Here is a 21,051-nt window from a genome sequence, read left to right on the forward strand (position 1 = left end):
GGCCGTAGGGGCCAGGCGGGGGTGGAGGGCCTGCCAGGCTCTGCCTCCTCCTGCCTCGCCCTCGCCCTCGCCCTCGCCTCCCGAGGCTTCCTGCCCACAGCCGCATGCACCCTCCAGGGCCAGACCAGCAAGTACCCACTCCATCCCCACCCCGAGTCCCTGGGCTGCTCTCGGGTGGCTGGGGAGCCACAAAGCACGCACAGCACACAAGAAAGCTTCCGCTGGGAAAAAGAAAATGATACCCATCAGAAAAGAGAATAGGTGATGCAGATTTGGAAAGAAAAAAAAATAAATTACCTTCAAAATACCTCCCTTTGCGCAAAAAAAAGGAAAAAAGGTTTTTTTTTTTCTTCTCTATGGTCTTCCTTTTTAAAATATGTTGCTCTTCCTAGGACTCTGGTGACCCTTGGCTGTCCCTGTCCTCAAAATGCATACTTATTAGACCTTAAATAAGAAAAACTCCAGCCCCCCTCCCCCCCACAGGCCATCCTTGGCCTCCTTGAGGACAGCCCCTTTTGGTCCCCAGTGATCCCCTCCCTATTGCCCTCACCTGGGAGGGCTGCCACCTTTCTTGTTAGCAAGTGCCTCATGCACTGCATGTCCTGGCTTTGCCGGGGGACCCTGGTGTGCTGCCCTGGGTAACAGTTTGTTGGAATCCACTTTCGGGACACCCACTTCCAAACAGGGCTGTGAGATGGGGCCTTTCTGGGGGCTGGATGGAGAGGATGGTAGCCAGGGTTGGGGCTGCACCCTGCTTTCCCAGGGGCCACATGCATGCCTGGCTGGCAGAGTGTGTGGAGGGCACCAGGAGGTAGAAGGCAGAGGGCCCTGCCTGGCTGTCTGTGGACCAGGTGGGGAAGGGGGGCTCTGGGCCTGGGCTTTTCCCAGCCCATGGGCTGATGGGAGTGGGTGAGGGTGGGGAGCAGGGCTGACCAACCAGCACAAGAGCTCAACCATCCCTAGAGGCAGGAGATGGTCCAGAGGAGAACACAAAACATGGCTCAAGAGATCTCTTCCTCCAGTGACAGGGCCCCTGAGGAGCCATCAAGACGGCACTCCCCAACACTGGCCGCCCCAGCTCTGCTGGGCCCGGAGAGACAGAACCTCTGCCCTAGTGGCCTGTCCCCAAACGGCCCCCATCTGCATTTCTCCCGCAGCAGCAGGCCAAGGAGACGGGGACCTGGGCTTCTCGGGTCATCCTTCCTTCCCCACCACACCTGGGGCCTGTGCCGGGTTCATAGCTGAGGCCAGTAGTATAGTCTCCATTTGGTCTCCAAGTCCCTAGTGGTGCAAACGACCAAGTGGGAGGGCAGGGCTCAGGGCAATGGGGCAAAAGCTCATTTCTCAGCTGCAGGGAGGCAGCCCGCAAGCCCTACGCCCTCCTTGCCCCATTTTGGGCGGCCCAGCCTGTGCTATAGCACATTGTAGTAGGCCATCTCTTTCATGGCCTGTTCGGTGAGGACGCTGGCCTCGGCGCTGCCATCCACACCCGTGTAGGCGTAGGCGTTCTCCTCGAAGTCCTCCATTTCCTGCTGGCTGTCGAGCTCAGAGGGGTCCGTGCCCGTCAACTCCATCATGGGGTCTGCAAGAGAGGGCACAGTCAAGCTTGGCTGCTGCCTGTGGGAAGGGTCGGTCACTCCCATACAGGAAGCAGAACTAAGGAGTGGTTCCTAGTCACGGCTTCCAGAAGACTCAGCGGTTTCCCCTACCGCCCTGCTCTGGGGGGACCTGACTGACTCCTGTGGCTTCTCAAATGTGTGCCGAGTGAGTTCAGGCCTGGATTTGAACTCTTGCACCTCCTGAGTCACGAAAGTGGAAGTCACTGTTTTCTCCAACTCTGCCACCCCATGGACTAGCCCACCAGGCTTCTCTGTCCATGTAATTCTCCAGGCAAAAATACTGGAGTGGGTAGCTGTTCCCTTCCCCAGGGGATCTTCCCAACTGAGGGACTGAACCCAGGTCTTCTGCTTTGCAGGTGGATTCTTTGCCATCTGAGCCACCAGGGAAGCCCCCTAAATCACTAAGCCCTTATTTATTCTTTGCAACATGACTCATTAATCCCCTTTCCCATATGAAAGATTCCTGTGCTGTATTATATTGGCCACACCACTTATTTGGCACCTACTGTATGCCAGGCACTTCACATGTATCATCTCCTGAATGCTCACAGCAACCCCATTTAGGAGAGCAAAAGCAAGTTCAGAGAGGTTAATCAACTTACTCAGGGGTACCCAGCAAGTGCTGTTGTTTTGATCTACTTATGACTATCTCAAAGGGCTATTTCTCCAACCTGGTGCCTGCCAGCTGTATCTTCTGGCCCTGCTCTCCAAGGCCAAACACTCAAGGTAGGTAAACAAAGATGATGAGATAAAAACTCTTTTAAAAGGCCTTCTGTCATTTTATCAAATTGAAATCTTTTATAAAGCTCTTACTATTGGAACAAAGCCAGACAGAAAACTCCACAGAGGTGGAGGCCTGGGTGGGGCTGCCTTCTGCTAAGTTTTGGAGGGAGGGAGGCCCTGAAGACAATGGGAAGCTTGCTGGCAGGTACTGTGGCTGAGTCCCAGTGTACATTCTGCCCCATCTACCTAGGAGATGCAATGTGTTTGGGAAGAAATAGAACCCAGCCCAGGGGTAGCCTTGATGAGTCTAAGGCATGGGTTTTCAACCTTGGCATTATTAACACCTTGGGCCATGATTCTTTATTTTGGGGGACTCGCCTGTGCATTCATTGTAGGATGTTTCACAGCATCTGTGGCCTCTACCAGCTAGATACCAATAACATCACCCCAGCTGTGATACCCAGCTCTCTTGTGTATTAGTTGGTCAGTCGTGTCTGACTCTGCGACCCCATGGACTGCAGTCCGTCAGGCTCCTCTGTCTATAGGATTCTCCAGGCAAGAATACTGAAGTAAGTTGCCATTTCCTCCTCCAGGCAATCTTCCTGACCCAGGGATCGAACCGGAGTCTCCTGCATTGCAGGTAGATTCTTTACCGTCTGAGCCACCAGGGAAGCCCCAAATGTCTCTTCAGTTCAGTTCAGTCGCTCAGTCGTGTCCGACTCTCCACGACCCCATGAATCACAGTACGCCAGGCCTCCCTGTCCATCACCAACTCCCGGAGTTCCATGTCCACAGAGTCAGTGATGCCATCCAGCAGTCTCTTAGACATGGTCAAATAAATGTCCCCAATTGAGAACCACTGATTGAACAGTAATCCTACTCCTTGTCAATGAGTGGCTCAGGATGAGGAATGGGACCCAATTCTGGCCAATGAATCATGAGGAAAGGCCTATTAGTGAGTTCTGAGAATGTTCTCATTGGTTTCATACAGCAAAGGACAGCAGGCTCTTGCTCTTCCAATAGAGGTGAACAAGGAAGCGTGTTGCCCTAAAGGCCACTGGCAGCTATTTTGTGACCGTGAGGAAAATCACAGCCAATGCTGTGGAGAGAGGGAGTCTCACCCTGTTATTGCTGAGGGGCTGAATCAGTCAACTTTGCAGATAACCTGGACTGCAAATCATTTATTTATTTCCTTATTGTTTAAGCTGGTCTGAATGGGATGTCTGTTATTTGTGTCCATGGCATTTGACACACTGAGTCTTGTGACTATAAAACAAGGTCAACTGCACCACATCTTACAGACCCTAGGCTGTTTCTTCCTCAAATCCTAGTGCCACACTTCCCTATCATATACTTGATTAAAAATAAGCTACATAAAGGCTGAAGAATTGATGCTTTCAAATTGTCATGCTGGAGAAGACTTCTGAGAGTCCCTTGGACTGCAAGGAGATGAAACCAGTCAATCCTAAAGGAAATCAACCCTGAATATTCACTGGAAGGACTGGTGCTGAAGCTGAAGCTCCAGTACTTTGGCCACCTGATGCGAAGAGCCCTGGTGCTGGGAAAGATTGAGGGCAGGAGAAGAGGGGGACAGAGGATGAGAAGGTTGGATGGCATCACTGACTCAGTGGACATGAATTTGAGCAAATTCCAGGAGATAGTGGAGGACAGGGAAGCCTGGTGTGTGGCAGTCCATGGGGTCGCAAAGAGTTGGGCACAACTTAGCAACTCAACAACGACAACAAAATAAAGACCCAGGAAAAATTTCTACCTTTGAGTCTCTTGTTACCCTCCCAACTTCTTTTATTAACTCTATCTGGCAGTTCCAGTTGGCCCCAGGGAACAATTTGTACCATTTTTTTTTTTTTTTTTTGCAAAAACATTAATCTACCTCTTAAATTACAGTCCTATAGTTTATTGGATAGCTCTATCTAGAATGTATGCTGCCTTCCTCCTGCACAAGATCAAAACTGAGCTTCTCAGACCAAGGTTATATATGAGTGGCTTGGGCCCCAGCCAGTTCCATGCCAATCCCTGCTTTACTGTCTGTCATCTGGTACAATCAGGAAGAAAGCCACCAGCATCCTTGGTTGCTGATCTCAGATAGAAAGAGCTTATGCCTTAGCCACACCCTGGGAGAGAGGTTTGTAGGGACAGCTGCTTTCAAAGGACCAGTCCTGCTCAGTCCCTCCTGGTGGGTTTGCTTCCTAGTAGATGCACTAGAGTACTGGCTCTTAGACTCTACTGTGCAAAGAATTACCTAAGGTGCTTAAAAAAAAATCCGGATCCTGGGCCACACACCAGATCAATTACTTGAATCTCTGTGGTTGAGACTCAGGCATCAGCACTTTAAAACTTCTCTAAGTGATTTCAAGTTTAAGAACGGTTCTCTAGAGCTTAGATCAGAGGTTCCCAATATGAGTTTCTTGACCGGTAGCTTCCCTTTGACTTGGGAACTTGGAAATGCAAATGGTCTAACCCCACTCCAGACCTACAGAATGAGAAGCTCTGGGGGGTGGGACTCAACACTTTAACAAGCCTCCGGTGATCTCATGCTCCCTGGCTCAAATTTGAAAACCATCACTTCATTAAATGCTTCTCAAGTTTTCCAGTGCAAACAAATCACCGAAGGATCTTTCTGAAATGCAGATCCTGATTCAGCAGGTCTGGGGTGGAGGTGAGTCTGCAATTCTAGCAAGACCCCAGGTGATGCCAACACTGCTGGTCCTAGAGCCACATATCAAGGAAGAAGGTGCAACAGAGCATCTATATGCAGCCAACAGCATTTCATCCTCACCCAGGGAGAATGGAAAACTGAGGACACTTGTTTCTACCAGAAAACCCCAGGCCACTCACTGTTCCAAATCTAAATCAGAGTTATTTCCACCACGCCCCAGTCACCTCACACGGCAAGTCCACCCACCCAGTGATTGTCGACACACATTCCTAGCTATGCGTCTTGGAAGGAACTCCAGAAAGTTAAATAGCTCCAGACTATATAAGGAACCTTCTGAAAGTGTGGCTGTCTTCTCCTTCCTGTAGAATCTCTAAAGTGTCTCCTTCCCATGAGGCCAGAAAGAATAAGGTGCTTCCACTGCTGACCAGTGTTGAGGGGAGAGGTCATCACTAACACGTGGGGATGTTATAACCAACAGCCAGTGAAACCTCCACCAACTGCAGAGGTGAGCAAAAGCCTCCTGAGTATGTGGGCTGCATTCCTTCCGCCAGGTACTAGGAAGAGTGTGACTGACGGTATTATCCTCTTTGCCTTGGTCACTGGGAAGCTCAGGGCTCCCCTCTGCATGCCCACAGAACCTCCCACTTGTACTTGGGGTTGTAACCTCACCTGGCTCTCCCTTATTTTTCAGTTGGCATCTTCCCTTTTGTTACTTTCCTTCCCACCCATTCTTAAACTGATTATCGACTGGGGGATTTTTGCAGAAACTAATGCCTTTGACCAGTGATTTTTATTTTGGCCAGTCAAATATTAATTCTGTTATTTCACTAACACTTTGCAGATTATTACATTCAATAATTATACCTGACACACCTATAACATCTTCTCCAGCACCATGAGTTTCATTTTCACTTTGAGTATCCAAATCAAACACTAAGATTTCTTTTTTGTCTTTTTGTTGGTCTAATACATCGTCTGAAGCAGAACTATATTCTGAAGAACTATCATCTTCTGAGGGACTAGTATTTATGTTGCTTAGACAATCAGAGGAAGTAACTGCATAAAATTCACTGAAAAATTCTTATTTTACTCAAAATTTCATAATGCGTCATTTTTGAAATTTTATGGTAATAAACTTGAGTTTATAATACACACAAGTTTGGAACAAAAAACTAACAGAGCAAAATGTGAATTATGACAATCGTAAGTTGTATAATGAACCCTTGATCAATTTTAAGCTCTAATAACTGCATGGTGATGTTAATTGTGTCACTCTCTAAAAACATATTGATATGTCTCCAGTCAATAACGTCTGGGTAATAAAAGACATATTAACACATCTCCGGTCAAATAATGTGTTAAAAATGCCCTGTCTCAGTGATGATCTTGCATGAGTTCCCTAACTTCTCTATCCTTCAGTGCCTGCATCTGTACAATGGTGATAATAACAGAGCCAACCTCGCAGTGAGGGTCACATGAGTTAATAAAGGCTTGGCACACAGCACTCAACAAATATTCTTTTTATTATTGTTTATGTGAGCCCACGTAAGTCCTTTGGAGAATACATAAATGTCCCGTCGTTATCACGCTGATGGCCCTCCGGGGAGCCCCCTCTCCAGACCTGAGCCCACCCCAGTGAGGTCTCAGGCCTGGCCAGCCTCCCCGCTCCCCTCACTGGACAGGAGGCTCCTGAGTGTGCCATGACAGGACCGCTCTTGCTCCGTCCACGGCGTGTGGCCCACCCACCTTGGCTGTCCAGGCCGATGTCCATGACGCCATGCTTGACCTTCATGTGCCGGCTCAGGTTGCCCTTGAGGTTGAACTTGCTGGAGCAGTAGGGGCACTTGAAGGGTTTGCTACCCGCGTGAAGGTGCATGTGGCCCAGCAGGTTGTACATGCGGTTGAAGGACTTCCCGCACACCTGGAACACACCCCGCCCCAGCCCGGCCTCGTCAGCCTGGGGGCCTGTCCTCCCCCAGCCCCTGGCCGCTCCCACCTCCATGGCTGGGCCCAAATCGCATTCCCTTTGTCCTTTCCTACGTGACCCCAGAGGCCGAGGACTGAGCCCCTCCTTGCAGGTCACCGTTCCTGCGGGTCTGCCCCACACTCCCCAAGCTGAGGCTGAGACCCAGGGCTGGGAGCTCCGACAGCACTGAGTCTCCGGCCTGGGCTCCTTCCCTGAGGCTGCACCTCGACCTTCACCCCCGCCCCCAACTCTCAAAGAGCAACTAAGGGGAATTCCCTGGCGGTCCAGTGGTCAGGATTCTGCACTTGCACTGCCAAGGGCCTGCGTTCCATCCCTGGCTGGGGAACTAAGTTCCCACAAGCCTCAGTGCGGCCAAAGAAAAGCAGCCAATTCAGTAGCTGGAGGACCTCAACCCTCACCACCGACCCGCCACCTCTCAGAGCCCAGCAGTTTCAGCCAACGGGGGTGGGGTGGGGGGTGGGGGAGTGGCCCCCCTTGCCCAGCCTGGGTCCCGCCTCCTGTGATCACATGCCGGGGCCACTTGTGAGCATGCCCTCCCCGGGGCCCGAGGGTCCGGTACCTTGCATTTGAACGGCTTCACAGGCGAGTGGACAATCATGTGAGTCTTGAGGGTCTGCTTCTGCACGAAGGTCTTGAAACAGATGTGACACTGGTAGGGCCGGACGCTGGTGTGGATCAGCATGTGCCGCTTCATGTTAGCTTGCAGGGTGAACTCCCGGCCGCACACCTCGCACTTGAACTCCTTCACGCCCTGTAGGGGGATGGGGGCGGGCGGGAGCCACGATCAGGACCGCACAATGGACACAGGTTCTGGGAGTGTGTTCGTGCGGACCCAAGCATCAGGGCTTCTGGGAAATGACTTCCTGTTGTTTGCTGTTTCTTAGTCTCTCAGTCGCGTCTGACTCTTTGCGACCCCATGGTCCCAGTGTCTCTCAGTAGACAGACATTGTGTGTGCCAGCTTGACACAGTGAAGATGACGTGTGTGACCACCAGGGGGCCCTGCCCTTGGGGAGCTGACTTCGTGCATGATGTGTGCACTGCATACACTGAGAATGATCACGGGAATGTTTTCAGTTTTATCAGCCTTTGATTTTTGCTTTCCCCTTTTCTTCACAGTATTATTTATTTCTTTAACACTTTGTGGACTTGTGGGGATTTTTAAGTCTATGAAGAGAGGAGAAAGATGGCAAGTACACAGCACGTGTACTTACTGCTCTCTATTCTCATCACTCAAGCCCCCTGCAGGCATAAATAATCAATCATCTGGTTTTATGGCGAGGCCAGATTCAGCTTCAGAATCCTTCTTAACATTACAGTCTACGTAGCTACACCAATTGAATGGAGGAGCACCTGCAATGAAATCTGCAATCATCTCTGCTGCAGCAGAAAAAGTTCCCAAGGGGACTTCCCTGGTAGTCTGGTGGCTGACTCAATGCTCCCAATGCAGGGGACCCTGGTTTGATCCCTGGCCATGGAACTAGATCTTATATGCCATAACTAAGATCCAGTGCAGCCAAATAAATTAAAAAGTATATATTAAAAAAAAAAAAGTTCCAGGGCTGGGACAGGCTGGATTCTCGGCTTGGCAAGATATTTCTCCCCTACTCACTGCAATGTCCACTGTGAGAGACAAGGACACGAGTTCACCCTGGAGCCTCTCTAAGGCCACAGCTATGGAGAGTGGTACCTCTATGCACACGCGTGCTCTATTGGTCAGTCATGTCCGACTCTTTGCGACCCCATGTACATAGCCTGCCAGGCTCCTCTTTCCATAGGATTTTCCAGGCAAGAATACTGGAGTGGGTTGCCATGCCCTCCTCCAGGGGATCTTCCTGACCCAGGGATCGAATCGGAGTTTCTCATGTCTCCTGCATTGTACGTGGGATCTTTACCACTAGCGTCAACTGGGAAGCCCCAGCTCCATGCACATTCAGCTTCAAAGTGTGAAGCTGGTTGGATTTGGGTGGAAACCACAGGGCAGGCCAAGTGCCAGAGTGGGATGGTGGGACCTGAGAGGCCTCATTCAACCTGTTTGGATGTAAAGGCCCCTCAAAGGAGGTGATGTTGGCTGAAAGTCAGGGTGGCTAGTAGCCTCCAGGGAGGGAGGAAGGTAGGAGAGAACTGGTCAAGGTTATGTCTAGAGACACAGCGGACAAGGACAGTGTTGCCCTACCATCTGTCTCCACAGGCCACTTTGCCTCATTTCATAATATCTAGAACCAATTGTACTTCTCCATAACAAATATTTTCCCTTACATTCATTCCCTTTTTAAAGCTTTTTTTTTTAAAAAAATATTTATTTGGCTGTATCGGGTCCATGTTGTAGCACATGGGCTCCAGAGCACACAGGCTCAGTAGTTGTGGCCTGTGGGCTTAGTTGCCCTTTGGCATGTGGGATCTTAGTTCCCTGACCAGGGATCAAACCTGTGTCCCCTGCATTGGAAAGTGGATTCTTAACCACTGGACCACCAGGGAAGTCCCTCACTCCCTTCTACAATGAAATATATTTAATATTTGCTTAAAAGAGAGTCACACACTTTTGATAGACTTGAGTAATTAGGAGAGGCAAGGGGAGCCCTTTGTGTTCTTGCGCATCTCATCTACTTCCCCAAGGCATCCTGGCCTCTCGCTGGCCTCGGTCCTCCCAGCTGTGAGATGGAAAATCAGCAATTCTCCAACTGTGCTCCTTGGGTCCTGCCGGGATTCTTCAAACACTTCAGTTCAAATGTTTTAAAATGAATAAAGTTTCACTATTTAAAAAACTAATTTCAGAGCATCTGAAACACTGGGGCTGAAGCCCATTCAGAGCTCCAGGCTTGCGGCCCAAAGTGTTTGCTGTTGACCTAAGGGGGCCCAGCAGGGAGGCAGATGTGTCTTCTCTGCTCACCTGCATCTGAATTGCAGGTATCAGGATTAGGGAGGAGAAACCACATTCAGAAACATGTCTTTGGTTGTTAAACAGAAAAACGGTTCATATCTTTAAAAAAAAAAAAAAATCCCCCAAACCACACACACACAAAAAGCCAAAATCCAAATAAACAAAAATTAATTTCAATTACATCTTTTTTCTAACACTCATCAAAATAAAGCAGAGACATCACTTTGCTGACAAAGGTCCATCCAGTGAAAGCTATGATTTTTCCAGTGGTCATGTACAGTCCCTTGGACAGCAAGGAGATCAAACCAGTCAATCCTAAAAGAAATCAACCCTGAATATTCATTGGAAGTACTGATGCTGAAGCTCCAATGCTTTGGCCACCTGATACAAAAAGCCAACTCACTGGAAAAGACCCTGATGATGGGAAACATTGATGGCAAGAGAAGCGGGTGACAGAGGATAAGATGACTGGATGGCATCATTGACTCCATAGGCATGAATCTGAGCAAACTCCAGGAGATGGTGAAGGACAGGGAAGCCTGGCGTGCTCCAGTCCATGGGGTGCAAGGAGTTGGACACAACTGAGCAACTGAACAGCAACAACATCAAAATAAATATAACGATAAAAATAAGAAACATTTGGGACTTCCCTGGTGGTCTGCTGGTTAAGAATCCGCCTGCAATACAGGAGATGCAGGAGACATGAGTTTGATCCTTGGGTAGGAAGATCCCCTGGAGGAAGAAACTGCAACCCACTCCAGTATTCTTACCTGGAAAATCCCATGGACAGAGGAGCCTGGAGAGCTACAGTCCACGGGGTTGCAAAGAGTCGAACATGACTCAAGTGACTGAGCACACAAACATTAAAAAAAGAAATAAATGTTCACCGCCTAAGTGGTCGCATCCAGCACTATGGGAAGCCCTGGGTGAAAGCGCGGCAGGAGAGAGCAGAGACTCAGGAAGCCCTGGCGGGTGCGGCCAGCAGGCAAGCTCCAGGGGCCAGGTCTGGCCAGGGTGCGGGGTGGCGCGGGCGCCCTTACCTTGTGGGTGAGCGAGTGCTGCTTGAGGTGGTGGATCTGGCTGAACTCCATGCCGCACTCGGTGCACACGAAGGGCCGCACGTTCTGGTGCTTGAGCATGTGATTCTGCAGCTGGCTGCGGTAGTGGAAGGACTTGTCGCACTCCAGGCACTGGTAGAGGGTGGGGCCCTGGTGGGAGGCCAGGTGGCGCTTGAGCTGCGTCAGCGTGGAGAAGTCCAGGCCGCACTCGACGCACACGTGGCAGCGGCCGCTCTCGTGCTTCACCTCGTGGGCCTTGAGCTCGCTGGGGTAGGCGAAGCCGCGGCCGCAGAAGTGGCAGCTGTAGGGCTTGACCTCCGAGTGCAGCAGCATGTGGCGCTTGAGGTGGCTGGTCTGCGTGAAGGCCTTCTGGCACACCTGGCACTTGTGTGGCCGGGTGCCCTGGTGCGTCAGCAGGTGCGTCTGCAGGTGGCTGGGCTGCTTGAAGAGCTTGCTGCAGTGCGGGCACGAGTGCGGCTTGATGCCGTTGTGGCCCAGGATGTGCGTCACCAGGTTGTACTTGGACGTGTAGGACTTCTCGCACATGCGACACTGCCAGCGCTTCTGCCGGTCGCCGGCCTCCACCAGGTACGAGTCGTCGATCTGCACGTTGATGTCCAGCCGGTCCAGCTGGGCCTTCTTGTGGCGCTCCACCGTCGAGCCGGCTGCGTCCGCTTCGAACTCGCCCACCTCCTGCCACACGAAGCCCTGCTCCGGCTTCACGGGCTCCGGGGACTCCATGGTGGGGGGCTCGGGGTCGCTCAGCGGGGGCAGGTGCGGCGGCTCAAAGCCGCACTCCACGGGCAGGGCCTCCGGCCTGGGCAGCGCCATGCTGGGCTCGGGGAAGGCGTCCCGGGCTGGGTCGGGGAAGTGGGCATCAAACGGGGCTACATCCAACTCTGGCCGCGGGGCGCGGGGCAGGTGCCGCAGCGTCCGGGGCTTGCGGCTGAAGACGCTGAGGTCGATCATCTTGACCGCGCTGCTCTGCACCAAGGCCTCGCAGCCGCCGCCAGCCGCCTCGGCTGGGGCCTCTGCTGGGCCGGCATCTTTGTCGTCGCCGCCGGGCACCGACACCTCGTAGACCTCCTCCTCCTCCTCCACCTTCTCAAACTTGACCTTGGGCACCAGGCGCACAGGCGGCCGCGTCTTCCGCCGGGTGTGCTTCTCGAAGGCCGCCTCCACCTCCAGCACCTCCTCCTCCGCCGGCTCCTCCAGGGCCCGCCCATTGCAGGCCAGCTGGTAGACGTCCGGGCCTGGGGGCCGGGGCTCCCCTATGGCTGCCCCGGACAGCTCCGGCCCCAGGTCCGGGTAGAAGGCTTCGGCGCTTATGGTGGCTCCAAAGAGCTCATTTTCCGAGACCAGGCCCAGCACGGCGGCCTGAGCCAAAGACAGCACCACCACGGCATCAGTCTGTGTCCCTGAGTCCATGAAGCCCTCCATCCCGTGGAGGCTGGCTAGGAGGGCATCGCTGCGGGAAGAGAAGGGAACATGCGTACCTTCAGCTCAAGGCCCCCAGACTGACGACAGACAGACCCACGCTCAGCGAGGGCTCGCCAAGTCTGGGTGTGTCTGTCCCTGACGTCTTTCTATTCATGTCTTGGGAACAGGGCACAGGGTGATTACAGGGAGCCATGACACCCTCTGTGTATCTGATCTTTGTTCGCCAGGGCCTCCATCTCCCTGTGGGGGTCCTGGGTAAGCCCTGCCCCCTTGCTGGCCTCAGTCTTCCCATCTGTGAAATAGGGAGGCTGGGTTTCCCCAGTGGTACAGGAGTTCCCAAAAGAATCAGATCCAAAATGGCAAACACTAAAGATTCTGCTCTTTTAAAAACTGATGTTAAAAAAACCCATCTTTACTCAAATGAAATATATACCTTGTTCCCACACAATGGCTTTGTGGCCAAGGTATAATTAATTTTACACTGACCTTGAGACTGTACAGTGAGCTGTTAAACAGCCGTCACCATTCACTTGGCTATGTGAATGTGGTGTTTTGGTTTTTAAATATATTGGGCAAGAACAAGGCAACACACAAAAATAAATTAGGTGCAGAGGCCAAGCTCAGACAGCAGTTACCACCTGTCAGCCCTGATGCTAAATGACTGCCTTGCACAACAGGTTATTGCTCTTGATTAGCTAAATGTTGCACATTTAATGACCTAAGTTTACACTGATTAAAATATAGCTTGTGTCTGATATGTACCTTGGAATTTCATGAAAGATCTGATTTGAAAGAAGGAGTCTGTGATGGCTAACAAGCTGGAGAAAACTGGCTGAAGTGAATGCTAAAACTAGCTCCCAGCTTCACAGCCACGTTCTCTGATCCAACAGGTGTTTCTACTAAAGCCACTGAGCCCACCTGTCTGAGTCCAAAGCCGGGGCATCAGCTTCCTGCCTTCCTAGGAGATTCACCACACCACTGCCCTCTGCGTAGCCCAGCCTTTGCACAGGGTTCTCCCACCTGGGTGCCCTTTCCCCAACCCCACAGAGCTCCTGGTTCCTCCCACCAGCTCCCCAGGCTTCCCTGAAATTCCCCCAGTTTCCGGTGCTTCCCAGCTCTCCCTGATGGCCAGGATGTGGGAGGGCCTCCTCCCTGGCCTGGGGTCCTCATCAGATTGCACCCTACCCCACTGCTCAGTACCTAGCACAGAACAACAGAGGTGCTCCATAAGGAAGGGGGAAGACAGGACTGCCTGCCTCGCCAGCTCTCCTCCCAGGCCAGGGTCAGGTGCATGGCGGCCGCCCTTCCTCAGGAAGCAGGCTCCCGGCTGGTGTCTCCCTTCCCCCAACAGGCCAGAAGAGCTTCCCCTTCCTGAAGCCGGCTAAAAATAAAATACCCCAGAGAGGAATTTTAGCCTCCTTGAAACGGACACTAAAGATTAAACTATTAGGCTTAAAGCAGGGCTCTAGAGGAAGGGGTCAGATGGAAGGAAAACCTCTGGAACAGGCTGGGGGTTGTGGGGAGGGGGTGGCTAGCCCTGATGGAGAGACCTCACTCTCCCACCCCGCATTGGAAAGAACACTCAGCTGCGAGTCAGGCAGCCTGGCCTCAAGTCCTAGCTCTGTCACATACAAGTGACTAAGCGAAGTCACTTCTGCATCTCAGTTTCCCTATCCAAGAACGGGGGAGGGGGACTTCCCTGGGGGCTCCAGTGGTTAAGACTCCGCATTCCCAACACAGGGGGGAACCGCATGACATGGCCTAAATAAATAAATAAATAAATAAAATTAACTGGACCGCCATGGAAGTCCTCAAAGAAGCAGCCTTTTTGGATGAAAACCACAGACCTGAGAGATTTTTTCATTCTGGGGTCCCAAATTCATCAAAAGTTTGGGTGAGTCTATGTCAGCCTCTAGAGACTAAGAACTCATTTGATCAGTGCAACAAATAATTTGCTAAATCCCTGATCTGGGTCGGGCCCTGTGCTTGGAGATGAAAGGCAATGAGGTCCCCCGTGGTGTCCAGAGGAGACTGCTGTGCCCACTGCAACCCCCCTGCCTCCCCGTGCGGGGAGCCTCACTGCCTTGGAGGACAGCGGCCCATCTGACCCAGCGCCCAGCAGCGCCCAGTGTCAGCTGTGGGCTTGAGGAAACAAGCAGCTCAGCACTTTTTCCAGACTTCCCCAAAGGCAGGGCCAGCAGAGGGGAGGGACTGACCCTCAGCGGCGGAGCCTGTGCCGGGACTTGGCCTGGATTCTGAATTCAGATCTGGACTTTGCCCCTTTCTGGTTCAGGGTCATCCGGTCATGCCCTGAGCCTCAGTTTCCTCATCTCTGCCGAGGGGGAGGTGATGCCTGAATCCTGGGGTGCTGAGGACATGAGATGTATGTCAGCAGAGATGTCAGTCCCTTCCATGTGCTTTTCTTCCCCCCCATCCCACCTAATTTATTTTTAATCAGAGGATAATTGCTTTACAATGTTGTGTTGGTTTCTGCCGTACAGAACATGGATCGGCCTTAAGTATACAGATGTCTCCTCCCTCCCGCCTCCCTACCCGATCCCACCCTTCTAGGTTGTCACAAAGCCCCAGGGTTGAGCTCCCTGCGTCATATAGCAAATTCCCACTATCTACCTGTTTTACCCATGGGGATGTATATGTTTCCAGGCTACTTTCTCCAATTATCCCACCCTCTCCTTTCTACAAGTCTGTTCTCTATGTCTGCGTCTCTATTGCTGCCCTACAAATAGGTGATCAGTGCTATTTTTCTAGATTTCATATCCCCTGTGCTTTTCTCCAGGCCCCAGGCCCTGGCAGCACCCCTCTTCCAGCACCTGAAGGGAATGGGAGCAAAGAAACCCGTAACACATCACTCCACTGGCAGATGAGGGCTTCTCAGGTGGCGCCAGTGGTAAAGAACCTGCCTGCCAATGCAGGAGACGCAGGTTCGATCCCTGCGTCAGGAAGATCCCTTGGAAGAGGAAATGACAATTCACTCCTTATTCTTGCCTGGAAAATCGATGGATAGAGGAGACTGGAGGGCTACAGTCCATGGGGTCACAGAGTCGGACATGATTGAGCACACACACACACATTGGCAGATGAGCACCTGCCCATGGAAGCACATGTCGGGGGTGGCCCCCACAGGGAGGGTGGTCATGTAGAATTCCAGCCCTGTTAGGAGTGACCTTCTAAGAGCAAAAGGGCCACTCCCAAGGCTCATACCAGGAACCCAAGTGCAAGCTGAACCTGTCCCTGGCCATCCTGCATCCCCTTCCCACGGGAATAGGCTGGTGGTTTTACTGTGGGGCTGAGGGCTACAGCCCGTGCCTGCGTGTAGAAGGGGACCTGCCCACAGTCCTTCATCTTGAGGGGTTTGTGCCCAAGTGTAGGGACACAGAACTGCCAACAACTAACCACAAACATGGTGACTGAGTGCTCAGCAGGTCCTAGGCAAGCCTTTTAATCCTAAAAACAACCCTGTGGGGGTGGGGGGAGCAGGCACCACACTCCTCGGCCCCGGAATCCCAGGTGTAAGTAGCAAGCTCAAGAGTGCCCTGGCAGGGGACCTCCTGGCAGTCCAGTACTGAAGACTCTGTGCTTCCAGTGAAGGGGGCATGGGTTTGATCCCTGGTTGGGGAACTAAAAGGCAGCACCAGCCCCAGTGGTGAGGGCAGCACCAGGTCAGCACCTGGGCCCATCCAGGCTCGGTGCCTGCAGCTCTGCTCCGCCGTCTATGCAGCCTGGGAGGCTGCATCTTGGCTCTGAGCCCTCCCTCCTCAGGCTCCCGTGAGCCAGCAGGAACGCATGGGCAGACCCAGGACAAATGCGAAGCCTCAGACCCGCTCCTGTCTGGCTGGTCCATGGCTCCAGCCAGACTGGGCAAGGGGGGGGTCCCCTTCCCGGGCAGCTAGAGCCCCTCTGTCCTTGGGTCTCCACTCAGAAAGCACTTCTTCCTGGGAGCCTTGATTAACCCACCTGCTGGTCAGGCCCCTGCTTAACCGACACATGCTGCTGCTAAGTCACTTCAGTCGTGTCCGACTCTGTGTGACCCCATAGACGGAAGCCCACCAGGCTCCCCCGTCTCTGGGATTCTCCAGGCAAGAACACTGGAGTGGGTTGCCATTTCCTTCTCCAATGTGTGAAAGAGAAAAGTGAAAGTGAAGTTGCTCAGTCGTGTCCGACCCCTAGTGACCCCATGGACTGCAGCCCACCAGGCTCCTCCATCCATGGGATTTTCCAGGCAAGAGTACTGGAGTGGCTTGCCATTGCCTTCTCCGACACATATTACCCTGTAAATACATGCTGAAGGGGCTGAGTGTTCACTGGGGCAGCCAGGGAGGGTGTGTGTGTGTGTGTCTGTGTGTGTGTGTAGGAGGAGCTGTGTTTGTTGAGACAGAGGCCTGGAGAACGACGACAGAGGGAATCTAATTCTCCTGCGTTTCACACGCGTGTTTGTCTGCCTATCGCACATGGGGCCGGGGGTTGGGAAGCTGGGGGCTTTGCAACGCAGGTGCCATCATTCCACCTCCTGGGCCATCTTTCTGTGCCCCCACCCCCGCACCCCCAACTCCTTCTCACAGGCCGCAGCCCTCTCGTTTTAACATCCTGGCACGGGCTGCCCAGGGCAGGAGGCGCGCCACACCTGTGTGCCAGGGCGGGGCCCCACACCTCAGGGCCCTCCCTGCCGGGGCCCTCCCGCGGCGCATGGCTTTTCAGGGCAAGGCCTCTCTCCCACCCCCTGTGCTGTGGGCTCAGAACAAAAGGTCTCTACAGTGTCCCAGAGAAAGGGGAACTCAGACCGCCCTGGGCTCCGCACTGCCTGGGCTGTGAGATGAAGAGCCACCAGGGAGGGGATGCGGCTCAGTCTCCTACCAGGACACCCTGGTCCCCGGGGTGGAGAGGAAGGGAATGGAAAAGGCAGGGAGACAGAGGAAGTAGAATCACTGCTTGAATGCAGCGTGAAGACCTGCAAGGGGAGTTGGGGGGAGGGGCCCACAGCAGAGAGAGACAGAGAGACAGGGAGAGAGAGGGAAGGAGGGAGGGAGAGAGGCTGTGGAGGCCAAGAAACAAAAGCAGGGGAGGGGGAGGGGAAGGAGGAGCCTGCAGAGGGGGAGGGGACTGTGCCAGTGACACCAGAAGCCCAGGGCTGTCCTATTTCCCAGGGCTTAGCATCACCCCCTCCCAGGCCTGAGGGCCAGGCCAGCCCCTGGGGAAAGAGCCAATCTCATTCCCGGAGGCCCAGCAGGAGGCCTCCCCAGTCCCCCGGCAGGGCCCCAGGGCCCCCAGAGCTCTCACTGCTGCTTCATCTATTGCTGTGCTAAGGTCCCTGTAAAACACTGACACAAGTTTGTCAAATGAATTAATGAGTGACTTGCTCGGTGACCCTGGACAAAGTCACCTGGTCCCTCGGGGTCTCAGTTTCCTCATCTGTAAAATGGGCACAAGTGGCTACTTGGAAACTTGAGGGCCAGTTAATCCTTGGCTTACCTGCCTGTCTTCTGGGGTCCCCTCCCTTCCCAAGACAGGAGCTCACTTCCTCTCAGCCATGCTGCTTTAAAAGCTCCTTTCCTCTCATGGCGACCCCCACCTTCATGCACCAGAGAAGGGTCACAGAGCTCAGGGACACCAGTGTCCCTGGGAACCAGACAGTGGGGCAGAACAGTTGAGGCCCTGTCTTGCTTAGGGCTGACAAGACAGGAGTCATTTGGAAGGAAGAACCAATAAGACTTTGTGACCATCTGGCTATTCTTTGCCTCACTCTTGCCTCCAGGACATCTCAAAAACCAACTGAAGACACAGGAATGCTCCGGGGCTTTTGCCCAGTCTTGGGATGTCACTCACTACCCTGTGACCCATTACCCTCATGATGATTTTTCAGGGTCTGCTCCCTGGCACAGGCCCCACAGAGCCCTGGGCTCCTGCTGGGGAGACAGGTTCACCCCTTCGGTACTGCAACTGAATCACTGGCTCCACACACCTGCCAGGTGCTGGGTGCCATTCTTGGTTGTGAAGATATAGTTGTTGCTGTTGTTATTCAGTTCCTAGGTGGTGTCCAACTCTTTGTGACCCTATGGACTGCAGCCCACCAGGCTCCTCTGTCCATGGAATTCTCCAGGCAAGAAAACTGGAGTGGGTTGCCATTCCCTTCTCCAGGGGATCTTCCTGACCCACTGATTGAACCTGGCTCTCCTGCATTGGCAGGAGAGTTCTTTACCACTGCGCCACCTGGGAAGTCCGAGGATATGGAAAGAAGTGTAAGTTTCCACACCAGGGGGAGCTGCTCTGAGCAAACTCAGTCTAAAACCTGAGGCACCAGGAACTTTGGGAGGTGCAGCACTGGGCTCAGGTGGGTTCAGGGCCCCCACAGAATAGCTGCTGGGTCCCGAGAGGCTGAACTCTGAGTGGTGGGGACAGGCCCAGTGTCTGTCCCCAGGGTGGGGGGTAGGGAGCGTCAGGTATGAAAACAACTTTAAAAAAAAAAGCCACTCCCAGGACTTCAACTTAGAGCAAAACCACCCTCTTTGTTTCCTCTGTTTTCCCCGTCTTAAGGGTAAACTCTGCTCACATCCCATGAAAGGAAAAGGAAGCGAAAGTAAAGGCTGGAGGTTTGTGCAAACCTCAGGGCTCCTTGCCGTGGTCTCACTTCTGTCCAGCCCACAAGGTCTCACTGGACTCTGGAGCTGACTAGGCAGCCGGGGCGGGGGTGGGGTGGCCCAGGGGGAACTGTCCGAGGCTCTTCCTTACAGGAGTCTCTCTCTGCCTCAGCTTCCCCTTTTTCCTTGGACAGACTTGCTAAGCTCTGGCTCCAGAGGTCAGAGTGGCGATACAGGACCACCAATCCAAACCACAGGAGGGCCCGACGCTCACCAAGTATGGCAACTTCCTTTTAAGGAGGCTCAGAAGGGGAAGGGACTGGCCCAAGTTTACACAGTGAGATGCTGGTGAAGCCCAGAAGCCCATCCTCAGCCAAAATCTACCTGACCCTCTTTTAAAGCTTCCTGTATGTCTGCATCCTACCTCAGGGCCTTTCCACAGGCTGGCTCCCCTGGCAGGACTTGTTCCTTCCCTCCCATTGGGTGAACCCCTTCCTTCTTTAGGAATCAGGGTTCCTAGGTGGCTCACTGGTTAAAAAAAAAAAAATCCACTTGCCAATGCAAGAGGCATAAGAGACTCGAGTTCAATCCCTGGGTCACGAAGATTCCCTGAAGAAAATGGCAACCCACTCCAGTATTCTTGCCTGGAGAATTCCCTGGAAAGAGGACCTGGTGGGCTACAGTCTATGGGGTCACAAAGAGTCAGACACAACTGAGCAACTGAGCCCACACAGCACATACACACAGGCATGGCCTCCCGGGAGATATTACTTTGCCTGGGGGCAGGGCGAAGGCCTCTTTCACAGCCTGGGAGCATCAGGTTAATTTTACCTGTGTCTAGGCTGGGTGCCCAGTTGTTTGGTCAAACAACAATCTGGATCTTCTGATGTTGTGATGTCATGGTTGATGTGATTAACATCTACGATCGGCTGACTTGAAGTAAGGCAGATTACCCTCCGTAACATGGGCGGCTCTCATCTAATCAGTTGGAAGTTTTCAGAAAAAAAACCTCAAAGTTTCCTCAGAGAAGAAGGGGATTGCATATCACAGAAATCCTGCCTGGGTCTCCAGCCTGCCAGCCTGCCCTGCAGATTTTGGACTTGCCAGCCTCCACAACCGCATGAGCCAATTCCTTAAAATAAATCTCTCTCTGTGTGTATATATCCTGCTGGTTCTGTTTCTCTAGAGAATGCTGATACAGTTGTCGTGATTCACAATTGAATCTGTTGATGAGTCCTCTCCCCCACCAAAAGTCCACCCTGTAGGACGGTAGGGATTGTCCGGAGAGAAAGACACCAGGCTCCTCTGTCCATGGGATTCTCTAGGCAAGAATACTGGAGTGGGTTGCCATTTCCTTCTCCAGGGGATCTTCCCAACCCAGGGATCAAAACTGTATCTCTTACGTCTCCTGTACTGGAAGGCAGGTTCTTTACTGTTAGTGTGGCCTGAGAAGCCCCAAAAGTGTTAGTCCACTCAGCCATGTCTGACTCTTTGAGACCCTATGGACTGTAGCCTGCCAGGCTTCTCTGCCCATGGGATTCTCCAGGCACAATCTTGGGCCCGCTCTCAATTCCAAGGGCAGAGGTCATGGCTTCACAGGGTCTGATTGGCACTGCCTGATGAGAGCACTGGCGCCCATGCCAGTTAAATCAGAATCTCTGCCTCTGGGGCCTGGATATCATATTTCTCCAAATCTTCCCAATTCATTCTGATTCTCAAAGTAAATTAGTAAGAGCTGATGAGCACTCACACATGACCTGGGCCTGAGGGTGAATGAAGAGTGCCCTCCCATGGATGTTATGACACCTGCACCTGATGGGCCCTTCCTCCCCACTCTGAGGGGTCCCATGCCCAGACCAGGGTCCCACTTGCAGCACACCCACGCCTACCCCCCACCACAGGCAGGTCTGCTCCTCCTCACATCCCAGATGGACTTAGGCCATGGAGGTTCCCCTGTTGGAAGCACAGCTATGCATCAAGCCTTACACTCTCAAGCAAACTCTTCATACACAGAGGTGCATGTGAGGTGGAATAAAGCCAAAACTCAGAGGCAGTGACACTAAGCCAGCTGGACC

General features: G+C 52.9%; 1 protein-coding gene across 6 annotated transcripts in view; it reads right to left on the reverse strand.

Annotated features, from left to right (window-relative positions):
- Positions 1-567: 567 nt before the first annotated feature.
- The window catches only part of ZNF710 (zinc finger protein 710), a 70,156-nt gene continuing 49,672 nt past the window's right edge, over positions 568-21,051 (reverse strand). For 3 of the 6 annotated variants that reach the window (XM_055417827.2, XM_055417831.2, XM_055417824.2), the window contains exons 2-4: positions 10,926-12,411; positions 7,566-7,757; positions 6,298-6,940 (exon numbers count right to left, since the gene is read on the reverse strand). In XM_055417827.2, coding sequence (XP_055273802.1) covers positions 6,551-6,940; positions 7,566-7,757; positions 10,926-12,383 — 2,040 coding nt within the window. In that variant the 5' untranslated portion in view covers positions 12,384-12,411 and the 3' untranslated portion in view covers positions 6,298-6,550. Of the gene's footprint in view, positions 1,583-6,297; positions 6,941-7,565; positions 7,758-10,925; positions 12,412-13,583; positions 13,765-14,599; positions 14,872-21,051 lie in introns of those variants that run through there. The other 3 variants (XM_055417826.2, XM_055417828.2, XM_088829620.1) reach the window with 3 other exon arrangements.

This window comes from Moschus berezovskii, chromosome 21 (assembly GCF_049115385.1).
Source record: "Moschus berezovskii isolate FMDL1 chromosome 21, NW_MosBer_1.0, whole genome shotgun sequence".
Lineage (NCBI taxonomy): Eukaryota > Metazoa > Chordata > Mammalia > Artiodactyla > Moschidae > Moschus > Moschus berezovskii.